We start from the raw sequence: 13,906 nt of genomic DNA on the forward strand, positions 1-13,906 counted from the left end.
GTCTTCCATTGTGTTATCGAAGCTTTTGATATCTCATTGTATCTTTATGTTGTGTCTTATTTAAAAAAAATAAAATATTTGCACTCCATTTGTGTGTTTTAGCTTTATCCCTTCGGGGTTTCCTGGCGGGGCATTACATGAAGTATGTTTGATGTATTGCAATTTCATACATTGATCTTAAGGACGAATACAAATTAATGAGTCAAAATATATATAGGAGGCCAAGTTTACAGAACATGCAAGACATCATTGGGCACAAAAACCATAGTACATTTCATTAATGTAGAGTTCAGATCCATAGACATCCAAACCTTCCAAAGTTGAAATAGATTTTTAATAATTAACCGACTCATAATGATCAATAAAAAGAGAAAGATGATGAGGGGTAGTACTCTCTTGTCCTCGCTAATGTATGAGGCAAGCCTTCCCCCTCCACTACTATTGTTGCCACTTAACACTTGATTTCTATGTCTTTTTGATCAAGACTTAACTCCATGTGAACCATTGAGATGCGATTTTATAACCATCTACTTTTTTTCATCTTAATATATATTCACTGTTTTTTTCATAAATTATTAATATGAACACTTAATCATTAATTTTTTTATCAATAATATAATTTTAATAAAAAATAATGAAAAATAATATTATAAAAACACACCCAAAATTTACAAATTCCCAAAGTTTTTTTTTTTTTTAAAAAACAAATTCCGTTGAATTTCGTATGGCATCCATTCCACCTCTTAAGATTAGAAGTGCTAGTGTCAGCAGCTACTCACTCTCACTTACCCCCGCCCGTTCACTCGATCTCACTCGACACTTTGCTAAACATAAACTCGAGTGTTGGATTCGGAATAAATTATTAGGGTTTCGAGGTGCTCGTTATCATGGCTAAACTCAAGTTGAAGTTGAAATCGAAATGGATAGATGGGGAGCGTGTCTGTTTCTTAAGGCAGGCCAATGCTGTTGTTCAATTTTAATTTTTTGTCTAGAGAGCTTATGAAAATTTGTTGGTCCGATTCTAGTACTGTTATGGTGCAGTGGAGTTGCAGCAAAAACGGGAGAAGGGCATTTGGAACTTAGGGTATCGACGAGCATTGAATAGTGTTCCAGTCCAGTCGGGTCGCCTTGATGGCATTTGGATCAAATTAGTCATCTAAGTAGAGCATTTTATCATGTTCCCGATACTTAAGACCAGGGCTCATCAGAAGCTGGCCTTACAAAAATGAGTTGCCACTCACCATGCAGGTGAGGTTTTATGATTTTTTTCTTTTCTTTTTGTTTGATTATGAATTGAAATTTTTCTAAGTAGCTAACAAATTATAAGTACCACATTTCATATTGTTTTTGGAAAATGCTGTGTATGGGGTGAAATACTGTTAAAGGAGTTGCTTGATCTCAACCTGGGTGTCTTGCAGACAGGGAGAGAATTTGAAGAGTGAGGTGGGAGGATCTGTTGAAGGGGAGGTGGAAGAAGCCAGAGAAAATTTGGTAGAGAGGGACATGGTAGGGGAAGCAATGGCTGTAGGTGTAGATAGGGATAAGGATAGTAGTGGGGATCGCCAGATTCCGAATGTTCGCAAGAGTTTCTGGAGATCGGCATCATGGTCCTCCACACGCTCTGCACCACCAAGCCCCGCTGCCCTCAATCTTGAAAAGGTGCTTTCTTCTTCCACATGTTCAGGGATGCCCATAGAGGTGCCTAACATTCCATGCCGTGGGCTTCCTCTAACTCCTCGGTCACAGCAGCTCAGCAAGATGAGGTCGGCGCTGCCACCCTTGCAGCCTCTCAACATTGCTAGGAGAAGCTTGGAAGAGTGGCCCAAGGCTGGGTCGGACGACATTGGAGAATGGTTAACTCCTGCCACACCCAGGGAGAAGAAGGATGCTGGTCATCTGAGGAATGGGATAGATGTGAGGCTTGATTTGTGTTCTGTTCCAAGAAATGCAGAGCCATCAGAAATGCAGCTCAAGCGCGACAAGTTTGCTTTCTTTGATAAGGAATGTTCAAGGGTTGCTGAACATGTTTATCTAGGCAGCGATGCAATTGCCAGGAACAGAGAAATACTTAGACAGAATGGAATCACTCATGTATTAAACTGTGTTGGATTTGTATGCCCGGAATACTTCAAGAAGGACTTGGTTTACAAGACGCTATGGTTGCAAGACAGTCCGTGTGAAGATATCACTAGTATACTATATGATGTATTCGATTATTTTGAGGAGGTAAGAGAGCAAGGTGGCAGGGTATTCGTCCATTGTTACCAGGGTGTATCCCGTTCAACTTCGCTGGTTATTGCGTATCTCATGTGGTGCAAAGGTCAGAGCTTTGAAGATGCTTTTCAGTACGTCAAAGCTGCACGGGGTATTACGAATCCGAACATGGGTTTCGCGTGCCAGCTGTTACAATGTCAAAAGAGGGTACACGCAGATCCATTAAGTCCAACCTCTGTTTTAAGGATGTATAGAATGGCGCCTCATTCACCATATGATCCATTGCATTTAGTTTCAAAGATTTTGAATAATCCTGGTCCAGCTGCATTGGATTCTAGAGGTGCATTTATTGTCCATGTGCCCTCAGCGATATATGTATGGATTGGACACAGTTGCGAGCATACAATGGCTGTAGCAGCAAAGGCTTCTGCATTCCAAGTAGTAAGGTATGAGAGAGCACAGGGTCCAATTGCTACTGTCTTAGAAGGAGAGGAAAAGCCTGAATTCTGGGATGCTCTCTGCAACGTCCGTTCAGAAAATGCTGAAATGGGTACATCAGAGGTGGAGAAGCCTCTGAAAGGTCATCATCCCGGAATACGATTCAGGTGCAGTGTTGGAAATAAGAGGGTAGAATCATATGATGTAGACTTTGAGTTATATCGGAGAGCCACGGTGGGAGGTGTTGTGCCCCCGGTTCCATCTTCAGGAGCTGGCTCAGAAACTCATCTTCCTACAAGAGAAAATGGTTGGGGAATTCTGCGCCGCAAGTTCATGGCAGGCAACGTGAAAGAATTGTCTGCTCCAGGTACCATGAAAGAATTGTCTGTGACAAGCAACATGAAGGAATTGGTTGCTGCATCGTTACATACAGTTTGTCCGACAATTAAAAAAGAAGTGGAATGTGTCAAGCAGGATGCTCAATTCTTATCAACAGACATTTCAATGCCCTTGGTATCTCCACATGATTCTCCAAGTTCTGTTTCCACAGAATATAAATTTAGTTCAAAATCTCCTTCACCTTCTCCATCATCTCTTCCTTTTACCCCCTCTCCCAGTTCCTCTGCCTCCTGGTCACCATCCTCTTCTTGCCATTCACAATCCTCAGTACTTGACACTGTAGAAACCTTTGACAGACCTATAAATCTTTCTAAGAACATAACAAAGAATTCTTCTCTCCCTGCAAAATCTTCTTCAGTATCTCTGGCACAACGGAGGGGTAGTGTATCTCCTTCTTTACAATTACCAGTGTTAGGGAATGATTCTTTTTGTGGTTCTAAGCGAATGTCAAAGAGAACTCATGACCCCCTCTCTGCTGTTGCAAATGAGATGGTTGCGAAGGGACAAACTGGACAATCAGGCTCTAGTCTCAGCTTTCCTGAGGAACTGTGTACTGGGTCATCCTGTGAAAGAGAAAGCCAGCCCTTGTATGACAATAAAGTTCTTCAAAATGGAACTTTGCAGTTTGGCGAACAATATAGACGCAGAGAACACTCCCCCAGTGAGAGCTTTCCAGTGTCTCCTCTAAATACAGACACGACCTGGGATGGAAATCCAAGCAGTCCTAGTGATGTTACAGATGACGAATCATGTCCATCCAGGTCAAAGGGGAAGAATAACTGTAAACGGACACGCCCGATGCTGTATGACTGGCCCAAGTTAGAAAGTAAAGATATGTTTGATATCAGTTATCTTGATTCTTCTTCTGTTTTTATTCTGCTAGCACCTAACCAAACACATCATGACGATTCGGGATACGTGGATGAAGTCTACGTATGGGTGGGTAGTGAGCTGATTGCTGATAAAGAAAGCATTCAAGCTAACAGCAGTGATGATAGAGTTGAATTTAGTGAGTCAGATTGGAAAAAAAGTGCAGTTGACTTCCTTGAGCGAATGGATTTGCAGCAGGATACCATAATCAGGGTAAGTACAGAAGTTCTCAAACCATTCTTTGCATTTGTCATGGTTAAGTAGCTTTTGAGTGTTGTGAGTTAGATTATGTGCTTTGGAACAACTTTGGATGTTTGATTGAAACATTTCGAGTATTTAGTGTCTTACTGCACTCTCTTTTCTCTTTATGGAAATATCCAGTTGTTTTTAAACATTATTTTAGGAAGCCACCAATTATAGCTAGTACTAACTGTGCATTATTTACATTTGCTTTTTACCTCCCTTGCCACTCAAATAGGGAGATTAAAAACAACTAGCTAATGTTTCGTATATCAGTTAACACTCAATTAAAGCAGATTAAAAATAACTAGCTAATGTTTCATATATCAGTTAATATTCATAGATTCACATGCATTGGGAAGGGTTGATACTTAATATTGCTGCCCACTATTGACAAGTTTTGGCAATTTGTCAAAAAGTTACCAATTTTTAATGAAATGAAGCATAAATAATTTACACTTGCTGTTGATGGTTATGCCATCGAGGAACTGATAATTAGTAGGTTTAGCACAACAGGATAAGTGGAAATGGCAATAAAAAAGAATGTGCTAGAAATATCTCTGCACCACTGTCTTTTGGTAGCGAATAACAAATAGGATCTGGGACCTTCTTTGGTAGTGAGTATGATATAGGTTCATGTATCATCTTCAGTAGTAAGTAGAAGTATATTTGGGCTGTAGAATCAGTGAGTTTTAAAAACTACTGGACTTATTCTTCTAAAAGTTCAGGGAGAGCATGTTTTGCAAAATGCAAGTGTAAAAATTAGTATTTGATTCTACACACTATATGAAAAATTTAAGATGCTGCAAAATAGCTAAAGTGTGCCTATAGTAATAGCTAGACTTCATACTAGTGTGTCTTCAAAAACAACGGATAAAGGTTGGAATGCCTGGAGTAGGAAGAGTGTGCACAGAAAGAATGAAGTGCTCAATAATGTATAAGCTTGTCATGTCTGGTGCATTAGCTCTGCATCACTGCACACAGGCTATGCATACTGACAGACATGTGTCATATCTCTTCATTCACCATAGACAATTCAAATTTCTTCTTGTTACACCATATTACACCCTGCTAAATACAATGATCTTGAAGCAGTCAGATTGTATCATTGATTTGAGACATTTTCTGGGGAAAGACGGTAACAAGGCAGCAAAAATGGTGACATGATTTATGTGGCAGAAAATGTGAGATTTTCACAGTAAAAAATGGTAAGAAGATTTTTGCAACAAAAAATGGTAACGAGATTTGTGCCAAAAGATGGTAACAAGATTTTAATGGCCTTTCCTAGTTCGGTAGGACAATAATACAAAACTTGTATTTAAAATTTATGACTCAACATTTCTACAGTGCACTATGAGTATCTTTTCCAATTTAATTGTCATGGCACTTGCTTTTAGATTTTTCTGTCTACTGAAGGTAGTCTAATAAGAATATCGGGAGTTGACTGTTTGCTACTATTTGCTATTCTTATTTTTAAAATAAAGAAGGGTGATTGGCAGGTTAGCAGTCCAAACTTTAAAGACACTTTTCACTTTATTTTTTCCATTTGTGAACTGTACAGATTTTTGTATTGACAATCACTTTTTCCTTGTTGTCTACTAGATCATATTATTTGGAAATTGACAAGGCATTGCTTCTATTTCTAACTTTACTCTTTATCTTGATGCCATATCTTTATGCACGTCATGGTTCCATGTTTATGTGAAGTACTTTGAATGGTTGTGGCCAGAGTTTGAACTGTTGTTGCTTCGTTACATATGGTCCCTTGCAAATGGGAGACTCACATCGGGTGAATTGCAAATTGTACCAAATGAAGCATGGGATGTCTCAAGAAATAGATGCATGCTATGCATTGTATGGGTGGGAAGTCCAGTCATTATTAAGAGCCCCTCATTACAGTGCACACATGATAGCATTCTTTCAGCCAATTGTTTATTGAAAAGGGTCTTGTAACTGTACCTAGACAAAGGTAAATCAGCGTTATTTACACTGAATAGTGCATTCTACTTTTTCAATGTACATAAGACAGCAACCAAAATAGCAATTAGGCTATTCGATGACAGTTCACAGTTGCCTACTAAATAATGTTATTACTGAACTGTCTTCTGTAATAGGACACGTCTATTAATGTGTATTCCAATTCAATCATGAGTCTCTTAGATTGCAATATCATCTTTATGTTTACATGTTTTACATTATGGATGAATACCTCGTGTTTCTGACTGTATTTATATTTTTTTATGTTTATAACACATCTGAATTTTGCCAATTTAGAGTGGTGTCCATCAGATATCTCCTAGGATCCAATCAGAGAATAGACTTCTGACATAAATTGGATAAACTCTGATTGAGGCCTTTAAAGAGAATCAAGGCAAATTTCGGAAGGGCTTTTAGGAATTTGATGGAGACATCACAACTGGGCTCTTGAAATACTTATTATGATTTTTCCTATATTACTTTTTTTGTGTATGATTCATTCCAAAATAGGGTTCTAAATCAAATCACTTGTGGATTTGGGTAGTGTTTGGTTTTTTAGCATCATACTATTTGGAATCAGCAAAGAATGAACCTGTGCAATTGCATGTCAAATGTGGCAATTCAAAGGCATTTCTGTCACAATTTCACAAGTGGATGAAGATTTGAATGCATTTTTTTTATTCATTGACCATTGGAAAACCCGAAATGGCATCATTATACTCATGTTACAAGTTTGATGAGCTGCAAGATTAAGGAAAGAGCCATGAATGTAAAGGAATAGTGACGAATGATGAACAAATGCTACTCTGTGCTGCTTGAACTTCTCAGAATAAAATCTGCCTTCACATTTCTGCCCTCTAGCTGCTCCAGCCAGATTGGTTAAGTATGATCCCATTTATCTAGAGGTTGGTTTGGCCTGATCTACAATCTTGGTATATGATTCTGTACCCCTATGGTTGATCTGCCTGAGTTAACACGTCCACATCATTATATAGTAGTGCATTGGGTGATTTAGCTTAACAACAGAGAGGGATCTGGCTTCACCATGTCAGTAGTTTGGCTTAACAACAGAAGGGAAACACCTAGATGATTCCACCATGCTGAATGATATAGCTAGCTGGACAATTGCATGACTTAACACCCATACAATTCCTAACGAATGACTTACTGATTGGATCACACCACCTAATTGTTGATTTTGTAACTAGGTTAGGAAAATAAATAGGATTCGGATTGCCTTAAGGCATCATCCGAATCCTTATAGGGCAGGGCCCTATCTATTGTATTTATATGTAATGTGTAAAACAAATAGGGCTGGGCCCTATTCCAATGTTGTCCGAATCCCAAAAGGGGGTTGGGCCCTGCTTCATTAAGGAGGCGTGTAAATAGGGCTGGGCCCTATCTCTATGTGCACAAACTTGAATAGGGCTGGGCCCTTTATCTCCTACGCGCCAAGCAACATGAAATATGTTCATCATATTATAGGGCCGACCCTATATCACTTCATATAACGTGTGGCCCTAAATAGGTGCGCTCCCCTTGCAATATAACTTAATCATTATTAGTACGCCAAAATAGGGCAAGACATAAGGTAACGTGTAAGCCCTATAATTGTAATTAAGTCTTGGCACAAAACTTAAGGTGAAGCCGACTTGAATTGGTCTCCACGCCAAATATAAATAGAGATATAAATAGAGATTAATGTGTATGCATTCATCACTCAGTTTTCATCATCAATGTGAAGTTAGCTCTGCAAGATCTGCCCACTCATTCTGGAGGTTAGCGAATCCTCGTTGAAGGCAAGTGAACCACTTCTGATCAAGGAATCAGCGAATTACTTCTGCCATCAGCATTTGCCATACATGCGATCTTGGACAGTGAATACATTGAAGAGGATAGCGAGTTCCTCTTGAAGGTCTACAAACATCATGAGGTCTGCATTCTTCAGTGAATAACTACGAAGAGCTGGAAGCTATATGCTGATGATATTCTTATATAAGAAAGAGAAAAGTCTGCTATCTTCTGCTGTTACATTGTGCCCTAGCTGGGTTACAACTGTAACTCTAATTCTGCCCTAGGTTGACAGTTATATCAGATAAGTAATCTGATCTTTATTGCCATTGTATTCTTCAATTAATAAAAGGATCTAGATCTGATTTGTTGCTGGGTTTTTCCTCCAAGAGGGAGGTTTTCCCAGGGTAGTCTTGTGTTGTGTGATCCTCTATTTGTATGCTTTACTGTGCAACTTTAGTTTTCTGTTTTTTGTGGATAATCTGATCATGAAAACTAACACTAATACCTAGCTGGGTTGAAATGCCTAGACATGATGATTGCACCAATGAATGTTTGTTTAGTCCATGTAGAAGCCTACTTCAGGATGTTTAAGTCAGTCAAGGGGTGTATAAATATTTATAATTTATTTTTCTTATAATATTTTAGTTATATGTATAGATTAATATAAATATTATCATTATTATAATAAAATCACATATAAATATAAATATTTACCATTTAGTTGCCTATATTATTTCTTAATATTTTAACATATAAATATCATTTATTTACGTTGTATCATTTAAATATTATTATATATTTATAATTTTTTATATGTTTTTAATACAGATGTACCTGGAATGTACCCAGCCCATTTTTTGGCACACCAGCATGCTGTACCCACATACACTTACCCAAACCTCATTCGATTCAGCAACTTAGCTGATTTTCCAATAATGCTGCCAAGGCTATTGTCATGAAGGAGGGCTGTTGGAGCATACAGCACATCCGAGTTTTGGGAATCTGGAATGTTGTCCACCAGACTAGGATCATCCGATTAGAGAGGAGTCGTCTGACATAAATTGGATCAGCACTGTCGGGGCCTTCAAAGAGAATTAAGGCTGCTTTTGTAAAGGTCATTAGGAATTTATTGGACCTCACAACTAGCTTCACAAAATACCAACAACATTTATCTAATAACGGTGCTGAGGCTATGGTTGTTGAGGGCCATTGGATGGCATTCATTAGATTTCATTAGGAATATAATGGTAGAGGCAGATTCTAAAATTCTAATAGAGCTATTTGCAGACCTGTTATAACACACAAAACTGGTATTGGAAGCTGGCGTTGGTTAAGCTTCCACTTGGATTAGTTCATGGATTACTGCAGTGGATGCTCTACTAATAAAGTGGCCGACTGTTTTGCCACTTTTGTGATTAAAAATGGTCAGATGGAACTGTCTAAATGTAATAATGTAAATCTAATGGGTTATATTAATGCCTAAAATCTGATTGTTTCTTATAGTGATGGAGTTATCACGCAGCTCAAATTAATGGGAAATCCTTGAATGATCACAAATTGGCAGGAGTTAATTTTTTTTGCATTATGAAGCTTTTGATTGTTTCCCTTTTAAAATATTGTTGTGCAGCAAGGATGGGATATTTAATTAGATGACTGGGGATGTGGAATGGCTTATCTGGTTCATTACTACCTGCTAGGTTTGCTGATAGTGTGTTGAGAATTTTTTAACTAGCCCATGCAGTAAACAGTCATTGCCATCGGGTTTTCCTGTTGGCCAATTATTGCCTTTGCATTTGTCTTGGTTGAATCAATTTTGAGGACTGGAGCATTTTCATCTTTTATATTGGTGACTATGATCCTTATTGTATCAGTGCTGCCTATTTCTTACTGTTTATCCCTTTTAGTTTGATGCTAATATTGGAAGGTATTGTAAATGTTTTGAGGCATTGAAGGTGACAAGCATGAAGACTTAGAGTTCAAAAAAGTGAGCACTAGTCGGGCAAATTTGCTGAATACTCTCCTACTTGTCAAGAAATCAACACTTGATGCAGGGGTAATAAGAGATCTCATGCTAGTCTGATTAGCCAAGTTAGGAATCTGTAGATGTCATCATAAAATTGAAGGTCTTTCCATAGGGCCTTGGCACCAATTGGGACCCATAACTCTTCTGAAGGTGGTAAGGATAGTGCACATTGATGCAAAGTATGGCCTCCTCTCACTCTTTATATATATATATATATATATATTTACATGCATCCTCTCACTCTTTATATATATATATTTATATGCCTCCTCTCACTCTTTATATATATATATTTATATGCCTCCTCTCACTCTGTATATACATACATACATACATACACACACACACACACACATATGCTATATGTATGTATTTATATATCGATGCAAAGTTTAGCCTCCTTTACTTTGGCACTGATGTATTGGAGAATTTGGAAGCGTATCAACAGGATCTAATGATTGTTAAAGGGTTTTGTGATTTTGAGGGTTATGTGAGTTATTTTGGTAGTGTTGAGGGTTGTATTGGTGCATTGGAAGAATGCACAGATAGCTTTAAAGCTTGGATATGCTGATTTGGGACTTTCAAAGTGTCCAAGGACGAAATTGAATGCCTGCATCTATGGACTAATGTAGCTGCAAAGCAAGTTGGTTATGCTAATGTGGGCAAAATCAGTGAGCCTTCAGTAACTTTCTTGGGAAGTTTCATATGGAGGCGGAGTCTCTACAACTCTATTGTGATGTGGAATATGCTGATTCTAGTGATGTTGCTTTTCACCGTATTTGCCTTTTGTGTCACTTATGCTATTTGTTTCCCGTGGTTGGCTCTAGATTTTCAGGCTCTATTAACTATTTGGATATGTGATTGCTTGTTTTTCAGTTGTGGTCTCTGTTTGTAGGCCTAGTTCTTTTCTGGTTTTTTGATTTTTTTCACTGATTTTTCTGTGATCATGTCAGGTTAATGCTTCAGGTTTTTTTTGGGATATACCCTTGGGATTGGTGAATCTTGTTCTAAGGATGATAATTATAGTGACGAGTGCCTTTGGCATGCACAATCTCTAGTTGGAATATTTCAATATTTTATATAGGTATTTGTGTATGTTTGACGATTGGTAGAAATGATTGTTTTGAGGTATGGAATCTTTATAATCATCGTTTAACTAAAAAATTCAAGTAAAATGTGATTTGTTTCCATTTCAAACTATAAAGAAGAGATAAATCCAATATATTTACTTCATGTTTTAAGAATTGAAGAATATCTTGACGTGGGTTTTCAAGCCTTTATCATAAAGTTTGCAGTTAAAGAGAACTGCCGTGCCTAAATTTTATTGACATCAAATGTGTTTTAAATTTCATTTGTCATGTTTTAGATTGAGAAGAGTGCACTGGAAATAATTATGCACAAATATTTGAACTGCCGTGCCTAAATTTTATTGACATCAAATGTGTTTTAAATTTCATTTGTCATGTTTTAGATTGAGAAGAGTGCACTGGAAATAATTATGCACAAATATTTAGCCAAGAGGTTGAAAATCTGGGATATCTTTGGCAGCACAAGGAAACTAGGAAGAGATATAGTAATGGGAGATGACAGTCTGTAAATGTGTTGGGTAATGTTAAATAAAAAAAACCATGTGTTGGCAGAACTTTTGTCAGCTAATGAATTGGCTTTCAATTCATATTTTCAGAATCAAAGAACATTTTGAGGTACTTTTACGATTTTGTATTATAGGATATGCAGCTAAAAATGACAGCCACTCTTAAACATTTACTGATTCATTGAATGTGCTGTGAATGCCACTTGTCTAATAAAGAATCTTTAAGACTGCACCAGCAAGGATTAGGTACAAATATTTTAGCCTTTGAACAAGCAGCCGTTAGACAGAGAAGTGGTAATAGAGATGACTTATTTAAATCAGAATGAACTTCTGGAAAAGGAGAATGTAGTCTTTTCTGAGTATACTATCGCAGAGACTTTTAAAATCTATTATACACTGAAATATGAATATCAATTGTGCATGAGAAGCATGTTTGTTTAGTCCTCCTTTTGTTCTCTTTCTTTGCCTCTTCCATCTTGTAGAGTATAATTTCAACACAATCTCTTTCCCATTGTTTCAATTTTTTGCAGTGATCTTAACTAGAATTTATGGTTTTTGGTTCTACCATTTAACATGCCTTGGATTTGGCAGTTAATCTTAAAAATTTATATCAAAGAGAAATACTGATTATTTCATTAACATCTTATCGTGGCTGGCAGGTTGTGAGGCAGGGTGAGGAGCCGGATGAGTTCTGGGAACATTTTGTTTAGCTGTTGAGGGCCAGTATATTGTAATATCTTTTTTCTAGGCACGCGGCAGCTAATGAATGAAAATGTCTCATTAGAATACCCTTCAGTGTAATCTCATTTAAAGGGAAAGGCAAAACAGCTTCCTTTCTCAAGGTAAGATTTTTTATCTCTTTGTAAGCCTTTTAAAATAACATTTGATGCACTTGATTTCCTGCCTTCTACGTTCATTTCTTATCCTATATGTATTGTTGAATGGTTATATGAATTCTGACGTGTCACTGATCTAGAATATGAATTTACAGTATCAGGCTAGAGCTTTGACATTTATGTCATAAAAACTGAACATTTTGGCAGACTCTTCGGCAACAATCTAGATTGTGACTGAGGGAGAGACTCAGCACAATTCTTGAAAATAATCTGTATTATCAGCAACTTATTTGGCAATGCAATTTTGGTGTATGATATTGTCAATTGCAGACTGACCAGACTTTTCTATCAACCACAGGAATGGGGTTGTGTTGACTTGTTTGAAGATGCTGTTGCTATTCTGATCGGTAGTCTTATCCATGTATCTGTTGGGAAGCAATGGTCCTTTATTCAAGTAGGAAATTCTGCCAGGAAATGGTTATTGCAACACCAAAGGTGTTCTTATCAAAATATCCTTTGTTATGCTTCCTTTAGTGCAAAATAAATGAGATTATCTTTATATTCTAGAAAAGTGCTCACCTTTGGTTATTTGATTTATATAGATAGTGGTGCAAGAATTAACAGGAACTTGATCTTACATTTGACAAATTTTGATGGATCTAACTAGTGCATATGTGTTGCTTGATTTTTTTTTCTTTGAATTAGTGGCTTCAGTGGTATGAGAGTCCTTTGTCTTAGACACCATGACTGAGGGGTAACTGTTTTGCGAAATTCATACAGCATTTGCACCTGGCCTCTACTATTGTCAGTAATCATTATGTCTTTTCCTAAGGCACGAAATTATGGGGCTCTGTGGCTGACCAGCTGGTCAAACAACAAAATGAACAAATTCTGGGGGTTCAATGCTCACCAGGGTTTGGAATTGATATGCATTCAAATAAATTATGTTTGCAGTGATAATGCACTTAAAATTTTAGCACCTTTGTTTAGTAATTTCCTCATTCTTTTTCCGATTCTGTTCTTTTCTGGAATCCTTCATTAGCTGTCTTCTCAGTACTTGGCATTTAAGCATAGGTTTTTGGTTTTTCAGCAAGGGTTCACTCCCTTACCAGACAACCATACTCATGGAGTTCTCTGCATCTATAAGGGACACATTCATAATCTACTCTGCCAACTTCGTTGATCTATTTCAAGCTCCATGCAGATCTGTGTATAGTCTGTTGGTTCTCCTCCCAAAGTTACTTTAGAATAACATATATACTTTCTTAAGAAATTGTGCAATTATTAAAAACCACATAATCAGTCCATAACTCATACAGAATGGTATATAGGCAGTTCCATATGGGGACTTTGGATGGCATTTCCTCCAAATGCTTGAAACCAATATGCCAATGCTTCATTAATATCCACATTTCTAAAGAAACAAGGGCCTTTTTGAAGATCATATCTTCATTCGAATCATCAGCAAAATTCACAATAAAATATTCTCTTGCACTTGAGCTGATATTGTAGTTTTTGAGG

At 37.4% G+C, this 13,906-nt stretch overlaps 1 protein-coding gene across 5 annotated transcripts; it reads left to right on the forward strand.

The window, feature by feature from the left end:
- The first annotated feature begins 766 nt into the window (after positions 1-766).
- LOC131074098 (protein-tyrosine-phosphatase MKP1) lies at positions 767-13,262 on the forward strand. 5 transcript variants are annotated; one of them, XM_058012952.2, is made up of 4 exons: positions 768-1,248; positions 1,419-4,134; positions 12,209-12,391; positions 12,526-13,262. In XM_058012952.2, exons 1-3 carry the CDS (start codon positions 1,226-1,228, stop codon positions 12,257-12,259), a joined length of 2,790 nt encoding a protein of 929 aa, XP_057868935.2. In that variant the 5' UTR covers positions 768-1,225; the 3' UTR covers positions 12,260-12,391; positions 12,526-13,262. The 5 variants fall into 5 exon arrangements, with proteins under 5 accessions (XP_057867625.2, XP_057866961.2, XP_057868935.2 ...); XM_058013664.2 differs by having other exon boundaries at positions 12,744-13,258; XM_058012284.2 differs by having other exon boundaries at positions 12,541-13,251.
- Positions 13,263-13,906: the final 644 nt, after the last annotated feature.

Source organism: Cryptomeria japonica, chromosome 3 (assembly GCF_030272615.1).
Source record: "Cryptomeria japonica chromosome 3, Sugi_1.0, whole genome shotgun sequence".
Taxonomy (NCBI): Eukaryota; Viridiplantae; Streptophyta; class Pinopsida; order Cupressales; family Cupressaceae; genus Cryptomeria; species Cryptomeria japonica.